Source organism: Acartia tonsa, chromosome 12, assembly GCF_053477335.1.
Source record: "Acartia tonsa isolate MP-2025a chromosome 12, ASM5347733v1, whole genome shotgun sequence".
Classification (NCBI taxonomy): Eukaryota; Metazoa; Arthropoda; class Copepoda; order Calanoida; family Acartiidae; genus Acartia; species Acartia tonsa.
In genome coordinates this window covers 13041448-13067349 of record NC_137271.1, presented here as the reverse complement: position 1 = coordinate 13067349, position 25902 = coordinate 13041448, and the positions used below count along the sequence as shown (strand labels likewise).

Sequence of the window (25902 nt, the reverse complement as noted above, 5' to 3'; positions counted from 1 at the left end):
CTAAAATAATTATAAACCTTCCTGGGACCTATTAGAAGCTACCCTGTTCAGGAGAACCCGTTAGGTTCAGCGGTTAGCGAGATCTTTCGGTACAAACATACAAACACACAGACAAAATCTTGTTACTTTAGTATAAGAATAAGATTTTTAAAATAAATATAAAATCCCATGTTTCTAATCTGAATGTTGCAACGGTACTTATGGACATATTTATCCTTGATAATATACACATTAAAGACAATTTTAAAGCAGTTTATGTAAAGTAACTAAAAACAGCAAAATCAAAATTAAGTTCGTCACTATCGAAAAGACATTTTTAAAGTGATGAATCCTAAAACGATTTCTACTAGTGTAGTTACTCAAATACGACAAAAAGGTGAACAGAATATTGTTTCTACATTTTTTTGCAGCATTAAATAAACGTCAATCGGAATTACAATTGTCAAAAATTGTCACTAAATGAGAGGAAATTTGTAGAAATTTTACAAGATTTATCTCAATTATCATTAGAAATAGATAGATAGATAATTGTTAGAATTCTAGGTCAAGCCTTAGATAGATAGATCGATAAATAGATAGATAGATAGATGGCTAGATAGATGCATAAAAGATTTATTCTTATATTTCTCTAGATAGATAGATAGATTTTAAGCTCATAGTATGGAATAACAATAAATAGAAAATGAGAATTTTTGGTCGACTCTTGGCTTTAGAGAAAGGAGCTATGAAGAAGATAGATAGATAGATAAAGGATTTATTAAATTTATCTTACTATAGTTAGAAAAACAATCAGAATGGCAGCCCAACAAGGTAAATTTCATAAATAGATAGATAGAAGAGTTATATATCTATCTAACTATAGGATAGATAGATAGATAATAATAAGTGTAGGTCAATTTTAAGAAAATAGAGAGTAGAAAGATGGATAGAACATTTATTAAAATTTTCTGTAGACAAATAGTAGATAAGAAGAATAGTTAAAGATAGATTCATTGAAGATTTATTCAAATATTCTTTCTATAGCTATTTATATGAATATTAAGAATTGTAGGTAAAAGGGCATACAGCTAAAGGTTTATCTAAATAATCTATAGATTATTGTAGCGTCAATTAAAAGAAAGAGAGATTAGATAGAAGATTTTTCAAAATTTTATTCTTCAGCTATTCTAGTAAAATCTCTTTAATTCTCTTGTGTGGTATTTTTAGAACTACACTAAATGGTTATAATTTCACAAGCGCAGCCACTTAATTATCTTTAGCAAATTATAGGTTCCTATGTCTGTCGGTCTGTCTATATGTATGCATTAGAAATACATGGATATGTTTGATTGAAGGGTTTGTAATTTGATCTGAAGAAAAAACTATTTTGCCCTAATCAAATCAAGTATTCATTATTTTTGATTTATCAATCATTAAAGCATACTAATGTATAAATAGATGCAGAAGAATCTATCTTAAATTATGATTATTTATGATAAATACTGTAAGCTTATTATATGCCTATCCTTATGTGAATAAAGCTCGGTGCTTTTTCCAATAGGGCTTACAATTTTTTTGCAGAAATTTAGCCTCGCGAAACTTGTATGAATGCATGGCCTTTTTAGCCTACATGTCCCACATTTTTTTTGGTAGCAAAGTAACTCTATAATTTTATCTGCTCTGTTAATACATTATTTCCGTCCTTCTGTTTATCTCGAAATATTGGCAATGAGATTTAATATCTTAAGAGATTTTAATATTTTTGGTGAATATTTTATTATTGAGTTTCTTTTCTGTATTGTAATCTGTCCGTTCGTCTGTCTAAGTGTCCATCTATAACGCTGCGTGGGAAATATTACTTATAATTTTTATATCTTAAGACTTTTTTTGTGAAGATTACTTTGTCTGTCCTTTATTAAGGTTGTTTTTTAAATAGCAGTTTAAAGTTAAGTTACACTACTATCGCTCGTTTAGCATCTAGGGATTTTATTTAAACAATTTAAAGTGAGAGTAAGGTCGTAGAACATAGCCTAAAACAATCCTGGAACAGCTTCCAAAAAAATAAAAAGTCAATAATTTATGTAAAAGTAGAGGTGCTAATTTTGGATGTTTTCATCCTAGTTATTTTCTCTTTTGTCGAAATAGTTTATGAAGTTATTCAGTTTGTATTGCAATTTTTTTCACCTTGATTTCAAAATCGGATCTTAGAGAAAAATTGAGGTATACATATGAGAGAGAGAGAGAGAGAGAGAGAGAGAGAGAGAGAGAGAGAGAGAGAGAGAGAGAGAGAGAGAGAGAGAGAGAGAGAGAGAGAGAGAGAGAGAGAGAGAAAATAGCTCTCCCCCAAATTTGTAGATTTTTTGCGCTTGTTTGTGGACTATCATTACAATTTCTGCTACTCTATAATTTCATTTGTCAATCTGTCAGGTTCTTAACAATTGTTTGTTTAGGGTTGCAAAGAAATAAATCTCCATATGGAAGTAACATGATGTTTGTTTGTGTGTCTGTCTATAGCAAAGGATCTCGCTAACCGCTGATCCGATATGGTTCTCCTTTTCAATGAAGCTTTTTACAGTTTTAAATCTTTATTGTTTTCTGATGGAATTTTAAAATTGTATACCTAACAATTGCTTCTTATAATATATTTCATCATTCAGTTCAACAGTCACACATTGAGGGAAGGGGAATAGAAATGCTACGCAACTAAAAATTGCATTTAAAACAATATTAGTATTGAGAATAATTTTGGTGCATTTATGAGCCATTCTTTTATATTTTTTGATGAGTTATAACGTTTTTTTAACAACTATAAAATTTGTAGGTTTTTTTAAATATTTTTTATGTACAAATAAAAAGAAATATGTCCATTATTGTCGCAGCTATAACAAGCTAACATATAGGTATTGTCAATCAATCACTAACCCCCACCTTGTTTTGGAAATAAATTGAAAATAAGGGGGGGTGGGGTTGGCAGTGTTTTTTTTATGCTTAACCCTTGCCTGTACCTGTGCAAAATCCCCCCTTCTTGTTTTTAATTTATTTCATAATAACGAGAGGGGTTTCTGTGCCCAACTAGGCACTTGAGTGTGACCACCTAAATGTCTTACCTGTATTCTGTAATCCTTGTGGGCGGTGTTGGTCCGGAACAAACCCTAAAATATCATCTCAAAATCAATACATGTGTTTCATATACGGCTACACATACGAATAATTACAACTGCAATTTAAAAAAAAACAGCAATTTACTACTTCCCATGTGTATTGCAACTCTTTTGGGTGTTATTGTCCTAAGTAAATTAAGTATAGCTACTCTATAATTGTTATCAAAAGTCACGAAGCGAACTTTAAGTTTATTAATGTAACATTCACCCATTAATTGCACGACCTTTGTCGGAAAAACGACTTGTATTTGTACTTACTGTACTTTAGGTCAATTGCAGGAAGGGAGGGGATATTGGTATCCAAAGTTTTATAACCACGTTATCATATTCGGTTAAAAAACTTTGGGTACTTTTATTGTATTCTGAACGATTGGTTCCAAAGTATTAGTGTCCAATATTTTCAACCAATAATTAACATCGTTTAGGATGTGTAGCAATTTATCTCCATTATCTTATCCTTTAAGATCCATGGTTAATTGTAGCTATTAATTGTATATGTAATGTTTAAAGCAAACAAGAATAATTTTATACATAACAAGTTTTAAGATGAATTTACCTTAAAAAATCGCTTTATTTCTACATATATATAGGTAAACCTATCTTAATGAATATTTAAATGTTAGTCATACATAATTAACTTGAAGTTTTATTTTATAATCCTATTTATAATGATACCAGGAAGGAAGGAAACATAGAACTCTAAACTACACTGAGCTGGATCTTTAAATCATTTTAGTGGTGAGCCAGATCGGGGTGAGCCGAATTTCAGCCAATCACAGCGCGGCATTTAATAAAATGCTGTGCTCTCATTGGTGGAAAATTGGCTCACCCCGATCTGGCTCACCACTAAAATGATTTAAAGATCCAGCTCTGGTATACATTGGATGGCTTAAATACCTTGGATACTTCTAATAAATTTGAATTGGTTGGTGCAAGCAAGAAACGTTTCAAGACATAATCTTAGTCCACTTATTATTGGGTAAGTACATAAATTTATCATTTATTGTCTTATCCCTTAAAATCCCTGAATAACACTCATGTAGGTTTACCAAAGAATATAATTGTAGAAAGGTTGCGCAACACCCAGGCAACACAAACAAAACAAAACCTTTAATTTTGGCAAATAAATTGCTGAACTTTTGACACTTGGAATGTTTTATAATTTTTATTATATATTATACACATTTCAGGGATCATAAGGACCGGACAATTGGTTTTAAAATTAATTCCCTGCACACACACACATATATATTCAATAAAGCCATAAACCTTTTTTTATTTTTTTTTTTAATCCAAAGTTCCATATCCACATAATCTTATTCGTTGGCTCAAAAACTTTGTGTACTTTTATAGAATTTTGTTTTTTGTCTTCCAAACTTTTCAAACAATAACTTGAATATACAAAAGGTTTATCATCATTGTCTTATACCCCAAGATCCCTGGGACGGACAAAGAAAGAGGCAAAAAATAAAAACATAAATTAATTTTTTGTATGTTTTTATGCATATTTTTACGCTTAAAGGTCTCCGCCGTTATTAATTACATACAAAGGGTAATTACTTTACAACTCTAATTAGATCATATTAGTCAATGTAAATGATTAAAGATACCCAGTAGACAGAAATTGTATTCAATTTCAAATAGTACAAGGGCAAATAACCAACAAATTACCGCGTTTAAAAGTTTAATTAATATTAGATATTAACAATCATCTTTATACATTTTAGAAATAAATCTTTTAAAAAATCTTTGTAAATAGATAAAAGCATATGTACAATATATAAACTGTACACAATTGGACTCGGAATTATTTCAGCATATGCGTTACTAGTAGTAGTGCAGCTTCTATATAACTAAGGTTTTTCCATACGTCCTTTTAATGGTCACTATTTGAATCCTTATACTAAAGTAACAGGATGTTTTTCTGTCTGTGTGTCTGTCTGTCTGTCTGTGTGTCTGTCTGTCTGTCTGTGAGTCTGTACCGAAGGATCTCGCTAACCGCTGAACCGATCGGGTTCTCCTTAACAGGGTAGATTCTCATGTGTCCTGGGAAGGTTTATAACTATTTTGGGGGAGGGTACCACCACCCTCCCAAGAGAAATGACAAAAAAATCGAAAAAAATTTTAATATTGGGAGACTTCAACGTTACATATGGTAGGTATTAGGGTTGGGCCGGATATCCGGTGTGGCCGGATATCCGGCCATTTTCAATATCCGGCCGGCTCTATAATTTTTTATACTTTACACCAAAAATCTCTGCTTTTTAAAATCTTAAATGGCTATAATTTTCTTATTATTGAAGCTAGAAGAATAACAACAGTCTATTTTGAATAGCAGCTGAGAAAATCAAATTTGCACACTGAAAGACTGTAGGACAAATCGAATAATAGATAAGCTAATTATAATTTACTTGTTATTGCTGCGCTACCTTTAAGCATAAACATCCTTGCTTAAAGACAAAAAACACTTAAATCTACTGTGTCCTATTATTTTATGGAAATAATAAAAGAATGAAACATATTTTTTAAAAAGCATTGAAATTAGGAAAAGTATGTTAGTTTGAAAGTTATTTTCAAAAAATTATCATTTATTATACTGCCATAACTTATGGCAACAGCAGCAGCCTATAGCCATCCTTAAAAGGGTTCTAACCATGCAGGGCTATTCAGTACCAAATATAACCTAACCTACAGTAATAAAGAAGAAATATACAAAAACCACTCCCTCTTATTTTCAAGGGGGGGGGGGGGGAGAGTTAGACAATACTTTTTCAGGGAAACCGCCAAATCATATTTTCTTATATCATATGATTATCTTTTTATCTCAAATTTTAAGTAAATACTAAAAGAATTAAACATTTTTACGCATGAAGATATTCATTACGCTCTAAATTAGCGACAAAAGCGATAAAAATATCATTTTTAATTATACAAATAATATTCATGATAAAATTAATGGTTCTTTCTTTGAATGGTAATTTGGTAAAAATTTATTCATTAATGTATTAATGGAGAGGTAATTAAAAAGTTTCATAATTTTTTATGACATTTTGCGATTATTTACATATGTACTTAGTAATTTTTAGTGAAAAAGCGAGAGAGAAAGGGAGAATGAGAGAAAGAACGATATAAATAGATAGATAGGAGAGAGGATAGAGGACAAAATAATGCCACAGTCGTAGCGGTTATACGTCTTGCGTCAGGTTGGAAGGGTGACGCAAATTTCAGACCCCAGATTTGGCGATTGAGAAAAATTTATCTTTATATTATAGCGAATTAGATAATCTAGCAAGCATCGCTTTTATCTTATAGAGAAAAATAATAAATCAAATAGCGAAAACTGAGATCTGAAATTTGCGTCACCCTCCAATATGACGCAAGACGAATGACCACCACGACCGTGGCATTTTTTTGTCCACTATCGGAGAGAGAAAGAGAGAGACAAAGAGACAGAGAGAGACAGAGAGAGAGAGAGAAAGAGAGAGATTGAAAATAGAAAAAAATAAAAAGGAGGGAAAAACGGGCGAAGGAACATAAAAAAAAATACAATAGACCCGCCACTAAAAATCATTGAATCTTAAAAGTATTTAAAGTACTTTAAAATTAACAGGCAATAAAAAGATGTATGTAGTGATCTTTTTAATAGTAAAGCTACTCTATATTTCAAAATTATTCGTCTGTTCTTCTCTCCATAGGTATGTCAGCTTTTATTAAGGGAAAATATGCCTTTTTGGGTCATTCTAAAAAATGCATATTGAAATTTCTATTTAAGACTAAGCTATAACGTACTTTGTCTGTTCGCTCTCACGGGCTAAATATAGATGTTGCAAACCTTGTTAAGATTTATATGGCTTATATCATGAATTACTTTTCAAAAGTATTAAAATAACTTTTTGAATGAGTTGAAATTATTCTATTTTCTTTCATTAAGAGTAACGCGTCAAACTAGAGGCATTAAAAAATGCAAAGGCTTATAAGCAAGCATAAACTACCATATTATAAAAAGTATTTTATGAAAAGTAGTAAGGTTATTTTGTGTGGAAAATGGCTGGTCCGATTGAGTTTTGCTACTCGGGGAAGCCTATGTGCTATATTATTTGTAAACAATGTATTGCCCAAAAAGTTGGGAGTGAAGCCGTTAGTACTTAGATGTTGCACCAGATTATCTTGTACTCCAATAAAGTGAAACTAACAGCTGGCTATAGTAACGAAACTCTTATCAACCCCCTTACCACATCCCCTCCATTTCTATATTGACAAATTGTCAACTGTATATATATTAAAATATATACTATATTCATAGTACAACAAACTTACAAACAAAGGTTGTGAAATCAAAGCATCAGAAAATAAGCATTTTAAGGTGTTTATTTTCTAACTTTCAAGAAAAATGGTTTAATTTGATCGCAATTTAATTTTGTATTCATACATCATACGAAAGTCTTTTTAATGCCCTTAAAAGTATACTCTTTGTTTTAGGCTTGTTTCTTTTAATTTTTTTTAATAAGCCAAGCTTTGTAATACTTATGGTTTGTCCGTTTATACCGTATGATTCTTTCTTAGGCACATTAAGAGAGCTCTATCTATTTTGAGTTCCGCTGTAATGGGTACTAGCGGCTACGACCAAAAAGGTCTTTAAAGCACTTTAAAGACTAGGGAAGGGAGGTTGAACCCTCATTAATTTTTTTTAATGCATGAAAGTTTATAAAAAAAATCTTTTTTTCCGAGTGAGGGGAAGAAAAAAAGTTTTGAAGGAATGATTTCTCTTGGGAGATGGAAGACTCTAAAAGAATCTTCATTGTAAAGAATAACCATATCGGTGTAGCAAGACCTTTTTACTTTTGGTACAGACAGACAAACATCATGTTACTTGCAAAAGGAGTCCCACGTCATTCTAGAAGGTATTGAGATCTTTTGTGACAGACAGATATATAGACAGACAGACAAACATCCTGTCACTTCTATATAAGAATCATGAACCAATATTATAACTATAATTTTGATTTGATAAGCAAAAATGTAAGACTGTCTTATGAAGTGATTTAATTTAATTGTCTGAATGTTATCGACCCTGGGTATCGTGTCAACTCCAGTAGGTACCCCCCCCCCCTAGATATACCACACTTTTCTGGGATCTTGCTGAGTCAAGTATCAACTGTTGGGAATATCAAAGGATGACTCCATGCAAAATTTGAGCCGGATCCGGCCAAAACCGGCCGTGAATTTTATGAAAAACCGTTTTTTTCCGGTTTTTAGGGGGTATCTGTAAATCGATTCAGCTGGAGCAAAACCGGTTAGAGGTACAAAAAATTTTACTTCACATGAAATTTAGCCAATGCAATTGCCTACAAAAATGTACTTCATCATCAACTTGATTGGACAACTCTTTCCCCTCCTAAATGTCCATTAAAACCTCGGAAACGGCAAAAATCGCCAAAAATCACGCCTTCGGCGGCAAATAACGGCTAAACGGTCAGCCGGAGGCGAATGAAACATATATAAAGAAATTTCTGCCTCAAAAAGTTGTTCAACATCAAAGAGATGCTTGAAGTCTCTAAAACGACTCCTTCCCCTCCTTTAAGGGGAAAAACTGAAAAAACGTGATTTTCAAAAGTATGCCCACTTCGTGGGTGTGGGGGGCACTGAACCCGTCACCCCAGGGTCACCAAATATAAAGTCTAGGCGGCCCACAATGCTGAATTTTCACCAAGTGAAAGTCTTGTGTCATTATCTCTTATGAGAAAAAAGTTATTAATTAATTAAAATTTCAAATTGTGATTTTTTGATGGATTTCTTTGATGAAATGACAGGCCGGTCAATTTTTAGGCCAATTTTTGCGGTTTTTGGGCCGTCACGCCCAAACGGTTTGAGATAATCTCACGGGACCTTTTGCCCAACCTAAGTCTGGTTATTTGTGAGGTCTAGGAAAAAAAACAGACTTACGCAAAAGATTATAATTATAATCTTTACACAGAAAAATGGCACGAGGTGAGGGTTTGAGGGGGCAAAATGAGCCGACCAGCGATTTTTGACGGCACGCAGCGACGTCGTGCTTCATCCAATCCGGGATTTTTTATTTCTTAGACCTTACAAATAACCAGGCTTAGGTCGGGCAAAAGGTCCCGTGAGATTATCTCCAACCGTTTGGGCGTGGCTGGCCGAAAACAGCAAAAAATGGCCTAAAAATTGACCAGCCTGTCATTTCATCAAAGAAATCCATCAAAAAATCACAATTTGAAATTTAAATTAATTAATAACTTTTTTCTCATAAGAGATAATGACACAAGACTTTCACTTGGTGAAAATTCAGCATTGTGGGCCGCCTAGACTTTATATTTGGTGACCCTGGGGTGACGGGTTCAGTGCCCCCCACACCCACGAAGTGGGCATACTTTTGAAAATCACGTTTTTTCAGTTTTTCCCCTTAAAGGAGGGGAAGGAGTCGTTTTAGAGACTTCAAGCATCTCTTTGATGTTGAACAACTTTTTGAGGCAGAAATTTCTTTATTTATGTTTCATTCGCCTCCGGCTGACCGTTTAGCCGTTATTTGCCGCCGAAGGCGTGATTTTTGGCGATTTTTGCCGTTTCCGAGGTTTTAATGGACATTTAGGAGGGGAAAGAGTTGTCCAATCAAGTTGATAATGAAGTACATTTTTGTAGGCAATTGCATTGGCTAAATTTCATGTGAAGTAAAATTTTTTGTACCTCTAACCGGTTTTGCTCCAGCTGAATCGATTTACAGATACCCCCTAAAAACCGGAAAAAACCTGTTTTTCATAAAATTCACGGCCGGTTTTGGCCGGATCCGGCTCAAATTTTGCATGGAGTCATCCTTTGATATTCCCAACAGTTGATACTTGACTCAGCAAGATCCCAGAAAAGTGTGGTATATCTACCCCCCCCCCCCCTCCCGACCCTGTGTATCGTGTCAACTCCTGTTAGTAAAAATCCTTCCATACCTTGGGTGTTTATGAAAAAAACCAAAAAATTGTACATACTTAACCCATTAGTGCCGAACTTCCCCCCTGTCGTCAGAATCACTTGAAATTTTAAACACAGCTTCCTTAAGGGATTGTAAGACATTTGTATTTTTAGATTTTTTGATTTGTGGCATACCAAAGAAGTTTTTTTTTTGCGTCGTTTCCGACGCATTCGGACTAATCATTTTTCCCATGCGTCTATTATGTACCATACCGGACTAATCATCTTAGGCTGTTACTGTATAATCTATTAGTTGCTTCGCCCCTAACCTCTAGGGTGGGTGGGGAATGTCAGAAAAATAGCATAAAACCATCCCAAGATATTTATAAAGCTTTCCTGATAAGTAAAACCAATTCAGACCCGAAATTTCTATAATCTTTAGCTTCAGACAAAAACCTTACTACTTTATAGTATGGAACACTATACTAGCAGCGGCTTCGCCCCTAGAGGCATCCAGGGACCCTTGGGTTTGGGGGGAGTCAAACCCCCTCTTTTAATTACAGTTTTTAAAGAAAAATTTTTAAAAAATAATAAGAGGGGTTTATTATTTTCTAGGGGTGATTTCTCCTAGAGCGGTTGTGGTACTCTCCCCCAAATAGTTATAAACCTTACCAGGTCCTATGAGAATCTAAAATGTAAAGGAGAACCATATTGGTTCAGTGGTTAGTGAGATCCCTTAGTACACACAGACACATGTATGTAGAATGTATTTAGATCCTGTTACTTTATTAAAAGGATACATAACACAGATACTCTACAATCAGTGTCTGTCTGTACGTCCATTCGTCTGTATAAAACAATCCAGAATATAATTATTTGGTACTAGTGGCTACGCCCCTAGAGGCCTTTAGGGGCACTTGGGATGGGGAGAGGTCATTGAATTCTACAACAATATTTTTTATTTTAGATTTAAAAAGAATTAATTTCATTAAGTTCATTCTATTTTTTCTTGTGTTGGGGGTCTTTTTAAGTGGCGATTTCTCTTTGGAGGGTGGTGGTACTCTCCCCAAAAATATTTATAAACCTTACCAGGTTCTATCAGAAGCTACCATGTAAAGGAGAACCATATCGGTTCAGTGGTTAGTGAGATCCCTTGGTACACAACACACAGACACATGTAGAAAGTATATCCTGTTACTTTATTAAAAGGATACATAACCCAGATACTCTATAATCAGTGACGGTCTGTATGTCCATTCGTCTGTATAAAACAATTCAGAATATAATTATTTAGTACTAGTGGCTACGCCCCTAGAGGTCTTTAGGAGCACTTAAGATGGGGAGAGGTCATTGAATTCAACAACAATATTTTTTATTTAAAAAGAATTAATTTCATTAAGTTAATTCTATTTTTTCTTGTGTTGGGGGGTCTTTTTCAAGGGGCGATTTCTCTTTGGAGGGTGGAGGTAACCTCCCCAAAAATAGTTGTAAACCTTCCTAGGACCTATGAGAAGCTACAAAGTAAAAAAAGAAGCATATCAGTTAAGCAGATACACAGATAGATACCCTTTCACTTTATTACAATGTTTAGCAAAAAAATATGATTTTGGCGACAATTATATTGAACAACCCAATACATGACAACCCCTCACCCCCCCCCCCCCCAGCCCCTGTTAATCCTTTAAGTTTTATAATAACTTTTTCTTATTTGTTGTCTTACCAACTGTGGGGAATTGTATTTGTATTTTGATTGGTTGGTTTATTAAGTGTCCAAATGTTTCAACCACTAAATGTAATCTACAGAAAGATTTTATGGTATAATATCCCTGAGTAAGTACATCAATTTATCGGCCATTGACTTACTATTCTAGAACAGGCTGACGCGGTCCCTTTCGATTGGGACCCCCACGGTGAAATTTGGTATGGGACCGCGTGAAGCAAGCGTCAGCGTATTGTAAAAATATATGAGTAAGGAAAGCATTAACAAATTATTATTATAATTAAGATAATAATTTTATTATACCATAATAATAATATTAAATATAATAAGATAATGATTATTTCAATCTAATAATAATATTGTAATTGATAAAATAATTAAAATAATAAATATAATATTATTTTAATAAATATGTTATTGTTTAATAATTATTATAATAATAAAGTTATTTAGTACTAATTATATTACAAAACAATTATAATAATATTTTTGCTAATTCTAATATTGAATATAATAAGGTAATTATAATATTGTATGATTTTTATATAATTAAATAATTATTATAATAATATGATTGCAAATTATGATATTGTATAATATTTATATTATAAAATAATTAATGTAACATTATAATTGCTAATTATATTATTAATATAATCATAAAATAAATGAAACAACATAATAAATAATTATAATAATATTAAAATTGCTATTTAAAATATTGAAAGTAAAAAGATAATTATTTTTGTAATCTCATATTATTATTGTAAATGATATGGTAAATCATAAAATTAATAATATTATTTTTATGAATATTAAATTAGAAAATAAATAAAATAATATTATTAATAATTATAATAATATTATAATTGCTAATTAAAGTTTAATATAATAACAGGTATATCAGAGGAAAATAGTTTAAAAGAACCTACCTTTAATTGAATTTAATGTAATTACAATTATAATATTATTATGAAAATTATGTTATTGTATGATAATTATATTACAAACATTACTATTAACATAATAATTGCTAATTATGATATTAAAAGTAATAAGATAATTATTTTTGTAATCTAATATTGTAAATGATATGATAATTTGTAATATGAATATTATTACTATATGAATATTAAGTTATAAAATAATTGGAATAATTGAAATACCATTATAAATATTTATTATAATATTGTATGATAATTAGATTATAGAATAATTATAATAATATTATTGGTGCTAATTATATAATTAATGTAATCAATAAAATATAAAATTATTAAAATATCATATCAAAATAATTATTATTATTTATTATATATTATAATTGTAAATTATAGTATAGTATCATAATTATGATATAAAATTGCTAAATATATTAATAATATAATTATTAAATAATAAATAATCAAAATAATATCATAGATAACTATAATAATATTATAATTGCTAATTATAGAAACTTATAAGATAATCGATTGATTTGTAAAGGGTAATATAATGTGATTGTTAATTATAGTATTATGATTGAAATGTATAATTGATATCTATGTTATTGCAAAAAAATAATTATAATCAAACTATAATAGTTAGGTAATATAATAATAATTAAAATGTAATAATATTTAGTAATTGATTTGTAACAGGTAAGATAAAATGATGGATAATTATAATATTGTAAATTACAAATGATAGTGATGACTATATAATGCTAATTAGGTAATAGTAAGTATTTGGTTATTTAATTAAATTAATAAACAGATAATGGTAATAATTAGTGATTGATTTTGAGTTGTACTTGGTGGATTACTAATTGGTTAGATAATATAATTGATAACTGTAGTTATTATACCTGTTAACAGAGATGGAGAGGTATAGAATATTTTAAAACTGAAGTTACCTCTGATCCTAAATACCCCCCTGCAAGAAACAAGTTTGGATGAAATAATTTTTTTGGAGCCTGCGGCTTAAAAAATTATTTCATCCAAACTTGTTTCTTGCGGGGGGTAAATACATTTCGGGGGGTGGTGTAATAATAGTAGTTGTTATATTTACATAGAGAGTGTACTAAAACTGAAGTTACCTCAGATCCTAAATACCCCCCTGCAAGAAACAAGTTTGGATGAAATAATTTTTTTGGAGCCTGCGGCTTAAAAAATTATTTCATCCAAACTTGTTTCTTGCGGGGGGTAATTACATTTTGGGGGGTGGTGTAATAATAATAGTAGTTGTTATATTTACAGAGAAAATTTATAATTTCTTGGAACCCCACCCCACTTTGACGAGCTCTGGCCGAAAAAATTCACATTAGGGAGGGTCAATTTTTTTTACATCCCCAAAACCGGCATGGCCAGCCAGTTTCAGGGATGAGCCGATCAGGTCGGCCGACGAAAATACGGCAAAAATGGCGTTTTTGGATGGTTTTTGGCCGATTTTGACCCAGGCCACTTTGGACGGCTGTCCCGGCCAAGGTAATTGGGGGAAAAAAATTGTGCAAAATAGCAATGAAGAACAATGGCCCATAGAATCCAGGGATGTGTGTCCCAAATCGGTCGGCCGCACGGTCTGGCCGCACCGGCCCGCCGAAAATCCGCAAAAACAGCGTTTTTTTGACGATTTTCGCGACCTTTGACGGCCGCTGTCGGTCAAACGGCTGGGCCGACCGCCTCCGGCCGCACATCTGCTGAACCAGCTTGGGATGGACTACAAAAAACATGGAATACACGTTGCTGCGCCACGTACACACGCCGCGCTACACGCGAAAAACACGTCGAAAAATGGTCATTTTTTGGATGCGCTAACTTTGCCGCCAATTTAGGGCCGGAAGGCGGCCGGCAATTGCCTCCGGCAACACTAAATGATAGTTAGAGCCGGCCATTGTGGTTCTATAGGTATCTTTAGATTTTTTGTAGCCCCTCTGGGAGGCCCATAGGGGCCAATACGGCAGGCCTCCTAAAAAACTTTTTGAAGTGCTCTAACTTTTCCGCCAATGGGGGGAAAATGTTGGGGCATGATTTTTCGTGAGGCCATCCGGCCATATTTTCAGGGTTTAAAAGGATTTTTGTGTAACTTCAAAAACCTGCGCGTTATTAACGATCAAAAAACGAGAGGATAATTTGTGTAAAATGGACATTTTGACCTTTTTTCCCGCAATTTTCAACTTTGCACGCGCGCTGCGCGCGCGTTTTTGCTCCGATTTTCGAAATTCCAATTGTCTCACCTCCGGACGGCATTCAAGAATCCATAGCAATTTTCCTTTTCAAAATCGGCCTCCGGCCGCCACCCTGCGGGTGGGGGTGAGAGTGCGGACCCCCCCATTTTGACCCCCCTTACAAAAATTTTTTTTTTCCTTGAACTTCATGCGGCTAACTTGGTAAAATATTACATATTTCGTTTCACTCATATTCAAATTTCACCCCGTTTAGATCCCTAACCAATACATTTCTTAGTTGTAGCGTAGTTGTTAATTATTTGGATGCAATTATATATATACAGACGGACGGATGTACAGACAGACCATAATTGTAGAGTATTTGCGCTATTTTTATGAATATATTAACAGCTAGGCTGCAATAAAAATTACGGAAGTATAAACATATTTACAGTCTTTAATTGGCTGTAATTTTGGATAAATAGACAGACATACATACATTCCCTAGTTGTAAGGTAGCTATTATTTATTTGGATGCAATTATGGAAAAACAGACAGGTAGATGTACAGACAGACCCTAGTTGTAGATTATCTGCGCTACTACTTTTATATCCTTAAAATAAAGTAACATGTTATTGTATGTCTTTGTGTGTGTACCAAAGGACCTTGCTAACCACTGAACCTATATGGTGCTCCGTTACATGGTAGCTTCTACTAGGTCCTGGTAAGGTTTATAACTATTTTGAAGGAGGGTACCACCACCATCCCTTAAGAGAAATCATCCCTAGAAAATAAAAAAAAAAAATTAAAAAAAAAACTTTTTCTTTAAAAAATTGTAATTGAAAGAAGGGATTTGACTCCCCCTGCAATCTAAGGGGCCCTAGATGCCTCTAGGGGCGTAGCCGCTGCTTGTATTGTATTCCATACTATAAAGTAGTAAGGTTTTTTGGCTCAAGCCAAAGATTACAGAAATTTAAGGTCTGAATTGGTTTTACTTATCAGGGAAGCTTTATAAATACCTTGGGATGGTTTTAAGCTATTTTCCTGACATCCCCCACACGTCCTATAGGTTAGGGGCGTAGCAACTAGTAGATTATAGGAGATTATACAGTAAAATCCTAAAATGATTAGTCCTTTAAGGTCAAAAAGGACGCAATGGCTAAAATGATTAGTCCGAATGCGTCGAATACGACGCACAACAATTTATCAAAAAAAAGTATGTAAACTAACTAAAATCAAAGAAAACTTAGCAGAAACTAAAAATATATAACAAATGCTATAATTAATTATATATAAGTATGTTTTAATTCTTTAAAAGAAAAAAGTTAGGCCTGGTGTGGAAATTTTTTCCTATTTTTTCCACTTCTGCCATGAAAATATGATTTCATCTGGTCATCGAATGAAGTGAGAGGCCAAGCAATGTAGAGTTCAAAACTTGAAGCTCTATTCAGTTATTTACAAACATTTAAAAAGGACAGCTTAAAAAAATAGAGTGATAGTATAGGTTTGAATTTGTGCGTCGTTTAAGACCCTATTGTCATTAATGGGTTAAGAGAAAGGATTTTCTGAAATTAGGGTTAATTCGACCATACATAAGTTTATTGCATTTCAATCGGTACTAGAAAGTCTAAGGTCCATTTAAGACATGTTGATAATTATATTTTTGTCAACAATTTGTAATATGCTTTTTGGAATAATGAGGACTAGTGCAACAATGTATAATATTGTAAGCAAAGCATCTCTATCATCAAGTGCTTATGTATGTCCTTTCTGTAATTCACCATACAAAAGATTCACAATTTTTGTTTACGTTTTTGTTGAAACACTTGTTGTATTGTCATATTTTATTAGCCGATTTTTAAAATAATCTGGACACAAATCTCAGTGTTTAAAAGGACCTGGGATAAAGGAATAAAGATTTGTTTACAGAATTAGGAATAATTGTAACTACCTGTGACGCAAGTAAAAAAAAAACAAGGATGGCAACACAAAATAAAGGGAAAATTAATAAAGATTTCAGGGCAAAATATTAAAATATAATTGTTCGTCATTAACCTAAAATTATACCTTTTTGTTACATAGATCCTCATGTAGGGTTTGAAATTTATTCATTACAATATTTGATTTTCAAACCTCAGTACTGCTTAGAACCGGTTCTAATCCAGCAGATACTAATCAGTTTCGATGCCATACTGGAATTCATTTTATTTTAGATCCCTTTATTCTTGCAAAAAGACCAAATTTATTTAATTTTATTGAATTCTATAAAATGGATGATTGAATTAATTTATCCTAAATTTTACGACACAATAAAAACTGTCCCGAATTTGTATTAATTTTGAGGAACACGACTCCAGTTACGTCATATTTTTCTTTCCCGAAATAGGGAAGGGGGAAAGAAAAAAAAGGGAAAGGGGGAAGAAAAAAGAGATGGGAGAAAAGGGGGTTTTCCTCATCTCTTTTGAAGAGATTTTCTTCCCCCCTTCCCTTTTTCGGGAAAGAAAAATATGACGTCACTGGAGTCGTGTTCCTCAAAATTAATACAAATTCGGGACAGTTTTTATTGTGTCAAATTTGACAGTTATTTCTTACTTAAAATATACCTTAAATACTTGTCTTTAAAAAATATATAAGAACAAATTTGAAAAAGATTGCCTATCTTCTAAAATATGTTAACTTATGAGAACAAGAATATGAAGAAAAACTTTATTGCCTCCAACAGAGTTTGTAATATTTTAGTAAACTTTTAAGACACCTATTCATTTTTTACAGATTTGGGTTTTTATCATGAATCTTAAGGGACAAGACAATGGGCGGAATATTGATATACATTATCAAGGATATTCTTATGTTGCTGTTCATTAAAATTATTGGTTGAAAAGTTTGTACACAACTAGTTTGGAAGCAACCAATCAAAATTAAATAAAAGTACTCAAAATTTTTGAGCCAACAAATAAGATAAAATGTTCATAAACCTTTGGGTACCTCCACTGAGTGAGTAATTCGGAAAAAATCACGAAACCTAGACGTGATAATCAGTTGTCGTTGGGGGGCAACAAATTGCCGACCTTATTATCTGCCCCCCAAATATTATTTAGATTTATTTCGCTTGTTGGCTATACCTTATTCCTGATATAAAGTTAATGTATTGATTTTCAAATGTTTCCTGAGATGTGTTGATGAGTAATACAAGGCAGAGCACAGATGCAATCATTCTAACCTGAAATTAAATTACAATCATTAGTAGTAGTTTAAATTATAATATACTATTATATAAAAAAAGGAGATTAAGGGTGAAACCAGTAGTCCTATTATATAAAGTAGTATTTTTTTTGTCTGAAGTTTAACTGTAACTGCTGTTCTGATTGAGTTTTTCTTTTAAGGGAAGTTTCATATTGGACCTTGGTTTCAGGTAATTTTTTTGCCCTTTACATTTTTAGGTACAGAACCCCTAGTTACTAGGGGCGAAGCCAATAGTATTATATAAATTAGTAAGGTTTCTTTGTATGAAGCTAAAGATCGCAGAAAATCGAGGTCTAAATTGGTTTTACTTATTAGGGAAACGTCATTAATGACTAAGGGTGGTTTTAGGCTATATTTCTGGCCTCTCCCGCCCTCCTCTAGAGGCAAGGAGTGAATTAAGTAGTATTACATACAATAGTAGTTTTTTCTGTCTGAAGCTTGAAATTTAACACCATTTTAGGGAAGATTCGCATAGGTCCTGAAAAGATTTTAGGATATTCTCTACTTTTATATTTCTGTATTGATTATAATAAAAGTTTAGTAATATGTTTTTTTTTAAATAATAAGTTACTCTTTTTTGTTTATATTTTTCCCTTACTCCGAAATAAACCAGATTTTGGCTTTTTTATTACACTATTTATCAAAAAATACTAATTAAAATTATAGATAAATTACACGATAAAAACTTTACAAGTATAAATTTTGAACATTGGAAAAATACTAGCAATTTTGTCTAACAGTAGATCAGCAAGTGCAAGCTATTATAAGTTTACATTAAGCAAAAATTTAATCTTGAAGATAATTACATTTACAAAAATTAAAAAAAAATGTTTTATACCGATCTTCGTACTCTTAAAAATTTCTTAAGTAAAAAAATGTTTGATATTATTCTTTTTAATCAGGAGAGATTTATTTTTATTTTGGAGATTATTTCAATTTTGATGGATTTACTTACCCTCCCCTATTATAACCTAACTCTATACAAAGCTTCCAAGAAAAACAGAAGTAATTTAAAATTATATCTATCTATTTTACGCTTTATCAATGGCGTGCCGAGGGTTTTGTCTGGGGAGGAGGTGTATAAAAGGTAAGACAAGCCTTTAAATTTTAATTTTCAGGGGAGGTGATGACACAACTCCAACTATCTTTCTCTCGTACTTTTATGTTCTATATCCTTATGTAAAAGTAGCAGGAAGTCTGCCTGTCTGTTGCTTAAGATCTTGCTAACCGCTGAACCGTTATGGTTTTTCTTTACAGTACAGCTTCATATAGGGCCAGAAAAAGGTTTATAACTATTTAAGGAAAGGTTATAGAGACGTAGCCGCTAGTATGAATTAAGTCAACTAATATATATCTATCTATCCATTTATATATCTTTTTATCTATCTATCTATTTATCCATAAACCATACCTAGCCCCTCTGAAAATTCTGACATAATATTTTAAGGCACACATAATAATCCTTCAGATAGACAAGAATAATAATGTTCATAAGTAGCGCAGCGATTTCTTATAATTTCCTATTTTAAATGATTTTTTTAGTAAAAGAGAATTATAGGAAAATGTAATTAAGAAACAGGTACTGTCAATAAATCAATGAATATGACATTTGTAGTTCAATCTATGTTTACACTTTTCAATTAATTAAGTTATTAAATTATCAGACAGCCGGACATAAGTGGAGAGACATAGAGTAGCTACGCTACTTTTAAAAAATGCTGATAGCAAAATCTTTTTTTTGTGCAAAATTCTTAGCTTCGGAACTTTGAGATTAAAAAAGATAAAATCTTTAAGACTTTAAAGGGTCATACAAATACTTATGTATAAAAATATCCCTTGTTTATAAGCCCTAACCTAATATGTTTGTTGATGGACCAAGGCATTCCCAATACCTTGTCATATGTATAACAGCAGTTGGAACTTTATTTAAGACTCATCTGAACCCGTCACCTATTCAGTTTAGTGGGCGCGATAATTCTTTAAAGAAAAGAGCTAAACACAAACATCATAATACTTACAAGCCCAAGCAGCGTAGCCTCCTTTTAATCATCGCGCTTTATCAGCATATTTACGACGTGTTAAAAGTATTAACATTAAAACCTATGGCCTATTAACGTTAGCATATTATGAAAACGGGCTTTTAGAAATGGGCTTTTCATAATTTTAGAATAAAGTGTATTTTTCGTAATTATTTTTTAACAAAATTTACAAGTACCTTCACTCAATGTACCTTGTTGAACACTCATTTTGGAATTATTTAAAAATAAAAAGGGGAGTGGAAGACAATTTGTCTATTAGGTCAGGTTAGTTCACTTTGTGTGAAAACACCAATTTATTTGATTTTAAAAATGAAATCATTTTGACATAATATCAATTTTGAAGATTAAACAAGGCGGTCATAAATCACATAATCACGAGATTAGACAAATATCTTCACAAACAAAATCCTGCTATAGAGTATTTTTTTAGTATAACATCTTGTGGTATGCGGTTTGTTATATCCCCATTCCTGGATATGCTAAAACCTGCAGTAGATCAATACAAAGCTTATCAGAACTATGTATATGAATTAAGCGGATCATGGAAAGAAAAGTTGTGGGTTTCGTCGTATTTTCACAGTAGCTTTGATGAGTTATTTTGGGTTAGGTTAGGTTAAGTAATTGTTACAATTGTCACACAGGATTAGGAGATTTGCCCTGCATAGGGCTAGAAATAGGAGAAAACCTACTGTGATTATACGACAAAACCTGCAACTTTGTTTTCTTTCCATGATCCAATTAAGCTTCTTAAGTTTACGTAAGATTTAATTTTCTGAAGTACAGTAAATCAATTTGTATGAAAAATATGAAAAATTTGAAATTTGAAATTTGAATGCATCCATAACGCATATTTGAAATTTAAAGTCTATAATTTTGCAGAAATCAGGAATAAAAGGGGGGCGGGGGTTACACTTTTTTACAAACAGAGTAGCTGCAGCCATGTACTTTACTTAAACTCAAAAAAGCAACGCTCCAAATGTGTACATTATTCTAAAAATATTGTTATAGGATGCAAGAGTTTTAGTAATGTTCTAGAACCATATCTCTTTTGGAGGTTGACATACCTCCTAAAACACATCAAAACATATAGCATTAAACCCGTAAAAATATTTTTTTTAATATTCGAAAAAGATTTCCAATTCTGATTCAGAAAAATTTAAAAATTAATTTAAATAAACTAAAAATCTCTTCAACCTAAATTTTAAAATCTAACTATTAATTTTTCCCTGAAAATTTTTACCATCACACTTGATTAAAGACAATTTTCTAGATGATCTAATCTTTTTTTTGCATTTTTGAAATATTTACATCATTTTATGCACTAAAGAAATGATTATGTTAAAAGGAAAATTTAGAAATTAACGAAATTTATTTTAACTGCTTATATCTAGGTGTGTGCACAGAAATAATGTGTTATAAGGAAGAGGGGGGGGGGGGAGTGCAGGACTGATATAACCCTTTCTGGTATAAGTAAGAGAACTTTTTATCTCAGTTTATAGGACCATTGTAAGCATTTTTTATTAGGAATGAATATTTTGTCTATTTCATTTTTTTTTATTGACACTTTAAGGATTTTAACCATCACAACTGCACAAATAAATATAGTGAACCTTGCAGCAGGCTAAAATAACAATTACCCCCTTCCACTCCCCACATATATCTACATACATTACTGCAAATAGGCCCTATGTCAACCAAATACTTAAACCATTAAATGATAAATTCTTATTACTTGATATAATAAACTTAACCTAACTATCATGAAACCTAAATTAACCTAAAACTATATTTATGTTAAAAAATTACATCTTTTTAAAATGTATCATAATTTCTTGATCATCTATTGATTTTAGTAAGATATTGAACAATAAGAAGCATTGGAATAGTTATTTATCGCATTTTATCATAAACAGCTTTCCGTGGATATAAAATGTACAATTTTAAGATTAAAACCAGTTTTTTAGCCCCAAGATGCGAAAGGCATGGGCAAAAAAAACTGGTTTTAATCTTATGATTGTATATTTCTATATTCCTAGAAAACTGGATATAATACGATGCTAAAAGTAATTTTTCAGTATGGAAAAGAACCGTTTCTAATCCACTGGAAATTAATTTTGTCTTTCTGTTTTACTATTCAATTTTTTTATGCAAAGAAAATCTCCGAAATTTCTGTGGGTGTTTCGTGACTGTGCAAATTTAACGGTTGTAATCCCATCAGAACCACCGTGACCAAGAGTGGAGTGTGGCACAGAAAAAGCAAGTTTCTATGTGTCCTGCTGCTCTCTCTTTGGTTCTCTCTTAGTTTGTCTCAATCAGAACCACCGTGACCAAGAGTAGGGTGTGGCACAGAAAAAGCAAGTTTATATGTGTCCTGCTGCTCTCTCTGTGGTTCTCTCAATCAAAATCACCGTGACTAAGAGTGGGGTGTGGCACTGAAAAAGCAACAATACTAAAGCCAAAGTTGGAGATTTTTGCTATCTTACTTTGACGGACAGATATGAATACAGACATATGAATGGCAGGATGTGGACGTCCATTTTTCCAATTAATGATTTTAAAACTGTAAAAACTATCCTTTTATCTAAACTATAGCCAAAGTTAGATTTAGTGTGAAAAATATGTAACAAAGTGGGAAAAACAGACTGAGCAAAAAAGCAAAAGAGACGGACCAAATTTTTGAAGACCATTGTTTGAGATGTCCAAAAGGACTTACATAACACGAAAATATTGAATTTGTGGAGTTCAATTAATTACCGCGCCACTCAAAAACTAAACATTTTAAACCGTAAAGAATTTTCAAAAAAAAAATCTTGCTTTTTCAGAGCCACTCTTCTAGGGCGGCTCTTTTTTGAGGTTTGATATTATTCATTTTCTATTTCAATAAACATTTCAAATTGATCCATTACTTTGGGAATTTTTACGCTTTTTAGAAGTGCAACTACTCTAAGATTGCTTTTTTGGGTAAATTTACATAACAAGGAAAACTGAGGCTATACGTAAGGCAACAATAAATGATATCAATTAGATATTTTTGTGACATTAACGATGAAGACAACAGTATCGCAATAATGCAATAATGAACAAGGATGACAACATCCATAAAAGCGAAGCACTGAAACGGTAGGACAAACGGACATGAACACTTATATAGTGTCAGAACTGAATAATCAGAATATAAATGTATAAGAGTCGAACCAAAATTGTAAGTAAATTTGTTGAAAAACTGCTTTATACAGGATAATGTTTATGGACATACTTACATATTTAGGACTTGATTGTAGAGTTGCTTCGCTTATAACATTATACTTTGTTATCCCAGGAATCAATATACCAAAAATCAGATCAATCGGATGATTATATCAAATAAAAATTTGATGTTAAAAAAGTAAAAAAATCAACATGTTTAAAATGGACGTACGGAAATTTTGGTAATGATTATAGAGTTGCTACGCTTTCTACTAAAGAAATCACCATGCAAAATTTGAAATCGATAGGACAATTCTAACATGTCTAAATTAAGGCAAAAGGCTATCCGTTACGGACGGACCGACCTTAATTATAGAAAAGCTTCGCATTTAATAAAAATAGGTTATGGGGGTATATCTATTAATATCTCATAAACGGAGTTCTATAACTTTAAGAGAAATTTTTGCATGGCCAGGGGGCAGGTTTTAAGCTATTTGGCAAAAAGTACTTTAAATTGTCACCCTAAGTTCACCTATACACATTGTTATATCTCTGTTACCCATGATGTTCTATAATTACAGATCAGGGATCTTAAGGGATAAGACAATGGACGAAAAATTAATGTACATCCCCAATGATTAAAAACAAAATAGTGCGCAATGTAGACTAAAATTATTAGTTGAAAAGTTAATCAACCAAAATTTATTACAAGTATCCAAAGTTTTGATCCAACAAATGTATAAGATACAACGGTTATAAAGCTTTGGGTACCAGTGTATCTTAACGTCCAATGCCCCCTCCCTTCCTGTTTACAAAAGCATTTCTTTGTATAATTGATACAAGCAGGGATACAGTGATAGGTAAAAGAAAGATAAAATGAAAATTAGCGTGCACAGGTTTTCTTAGTTGGGAGGCTTAAATTAAGAAAATTAAACTAAGATCTAGTGATGGGGTTTTAAATGTTTACTTTTGTAATGGACTTATTATTACATGGATCTAATGCCAGATTATCATATACTCTAATAAAGTAAAACTTGTAGCTGACCAAAATAACGATCCCCTTCCCTACTACAGGATGAACAAACTGACCAATAAGCGATTTCCATGTTAGCAACCTATAATTGCGACAATTTTGACCCTGTCATAATATCCACGTATATTCTATATCCATTTATTTATCTAATTTATCTGTTTTAATATCTAATTTGAACAAACCTTTTTTCTTTTATCTAATTGCATCGAAAACATTTTAGTTCATATAGAAGATGTTGTACTCTAAGTTTTGAAATTTTAGTCTTTTACCAAAAATTACTTACCCTGCCTAAGACTTATCAAAAAAAATTCTCAAGACATAAGACAAAATTTCCCCTTCTGTGTATTGAATGCATTGGTGGTAAAGTTTGAACCCTATATACTAGTTTATACAACCCAATCTAATAAATACCCTTTAAGATTTTCAGTCAACACGAATTAGAGAACGCGTTTTAAACATTGAGGACTAGTGTAAATTTAATTCTAATGTCAGCCCCCTTCCTACTTAGTATATATTTAAGGGATTGAAAACCTACCAATTTTTCCACCTGTAAAAAAAACCATGGCTAAGATTAAAGGGTTTAGAATGTGACTTTAGTATTTGAATGGGGCTATATTTTATCCTCTAGTCAATATAGCATAACTTCAGAGGACACTATGTAACTTTAGTATATAAATTTATATTTTATCCTCTAATCAATATAGCATAACTTCAGAGGACACTATGTAACTTTAGTATATAAATATGTATATATTTTATCCACTAATCAATATAGCATAACTTCAGAGAACACCATGTAACTTTAGTATATAAGTATGTATATATTTTATCCACTAATCAATATATCATAACTGCAGAGGACACTATGTAACTATAGTATATAAATATGTATATATTTTATCCACTAGTTAATATAGCATAACTTCAGAGGACACTATGTAACTTTAGTATATAAATATATATTTTATCCTCTAGTCAATATAGCATAACTTAAGAGGACACTATTTAACTTTAGTATATAAATATATATTTTATCCACTAGTCAATATAGCATAACTTTAGAAGATACTATATAACTTTAGTATATAAATATGTTTATATTTTATCCTCTAGTCAATATAGCATAACTTCAGAGGACACTATGTAACTTTAGTATATAAATATGTATATATTTTATCCTCTAGTCAATATAGCATAACTTAAGAGGACACTATGTAACTATAGTATATAAATATGTATATATTTTATCCTCTAGTCAATATAGCATAACTTCAGAGGACACTATGTAACTATAGTATATAAATATGTATATATTTTATCCTCTAGTCAATATAGCATAACTTCAGAGGACACTATGTAACTATAGTATATAAATATGTATATATTTTATCCCCTAGTCTATATAGCATAACTTCAGAGGACACTATGTAACTTTAGTATATAAATATATATTTTATCCACTAGTCAATATA

The 25902-nt window shown here is 31.8% G+C and overlaps 1 protein-coding gene across 2 annotated transcripts in view; it reads right to left on the bottom strand.

Annotated features, from left to right (window-relative positions):
• Positions 1-25902, bottom strand: part of LOC145334707 (uncharacterized) — a 159945-nt gene that overhangs the window by 91588 nt on the left and 42455 nt on the right. For both annotated transcript variants that reach the window (XM_080180284.1, XM_080180285.1), the window contains exons 4-5: positions 18098-18149; positions 3087-3133 (exon numbers count right to left, since the gene is read on the bottom strand). In XM_080180284.1, the coding sequence (XP_080036410.1) occupies positions 3087-3133; positions 18098-18149 (99 nt within the window). The remainder of the gene's footprint in view (positions 1-3086; positions 3134-18097; positions 18150-25902) is intronic.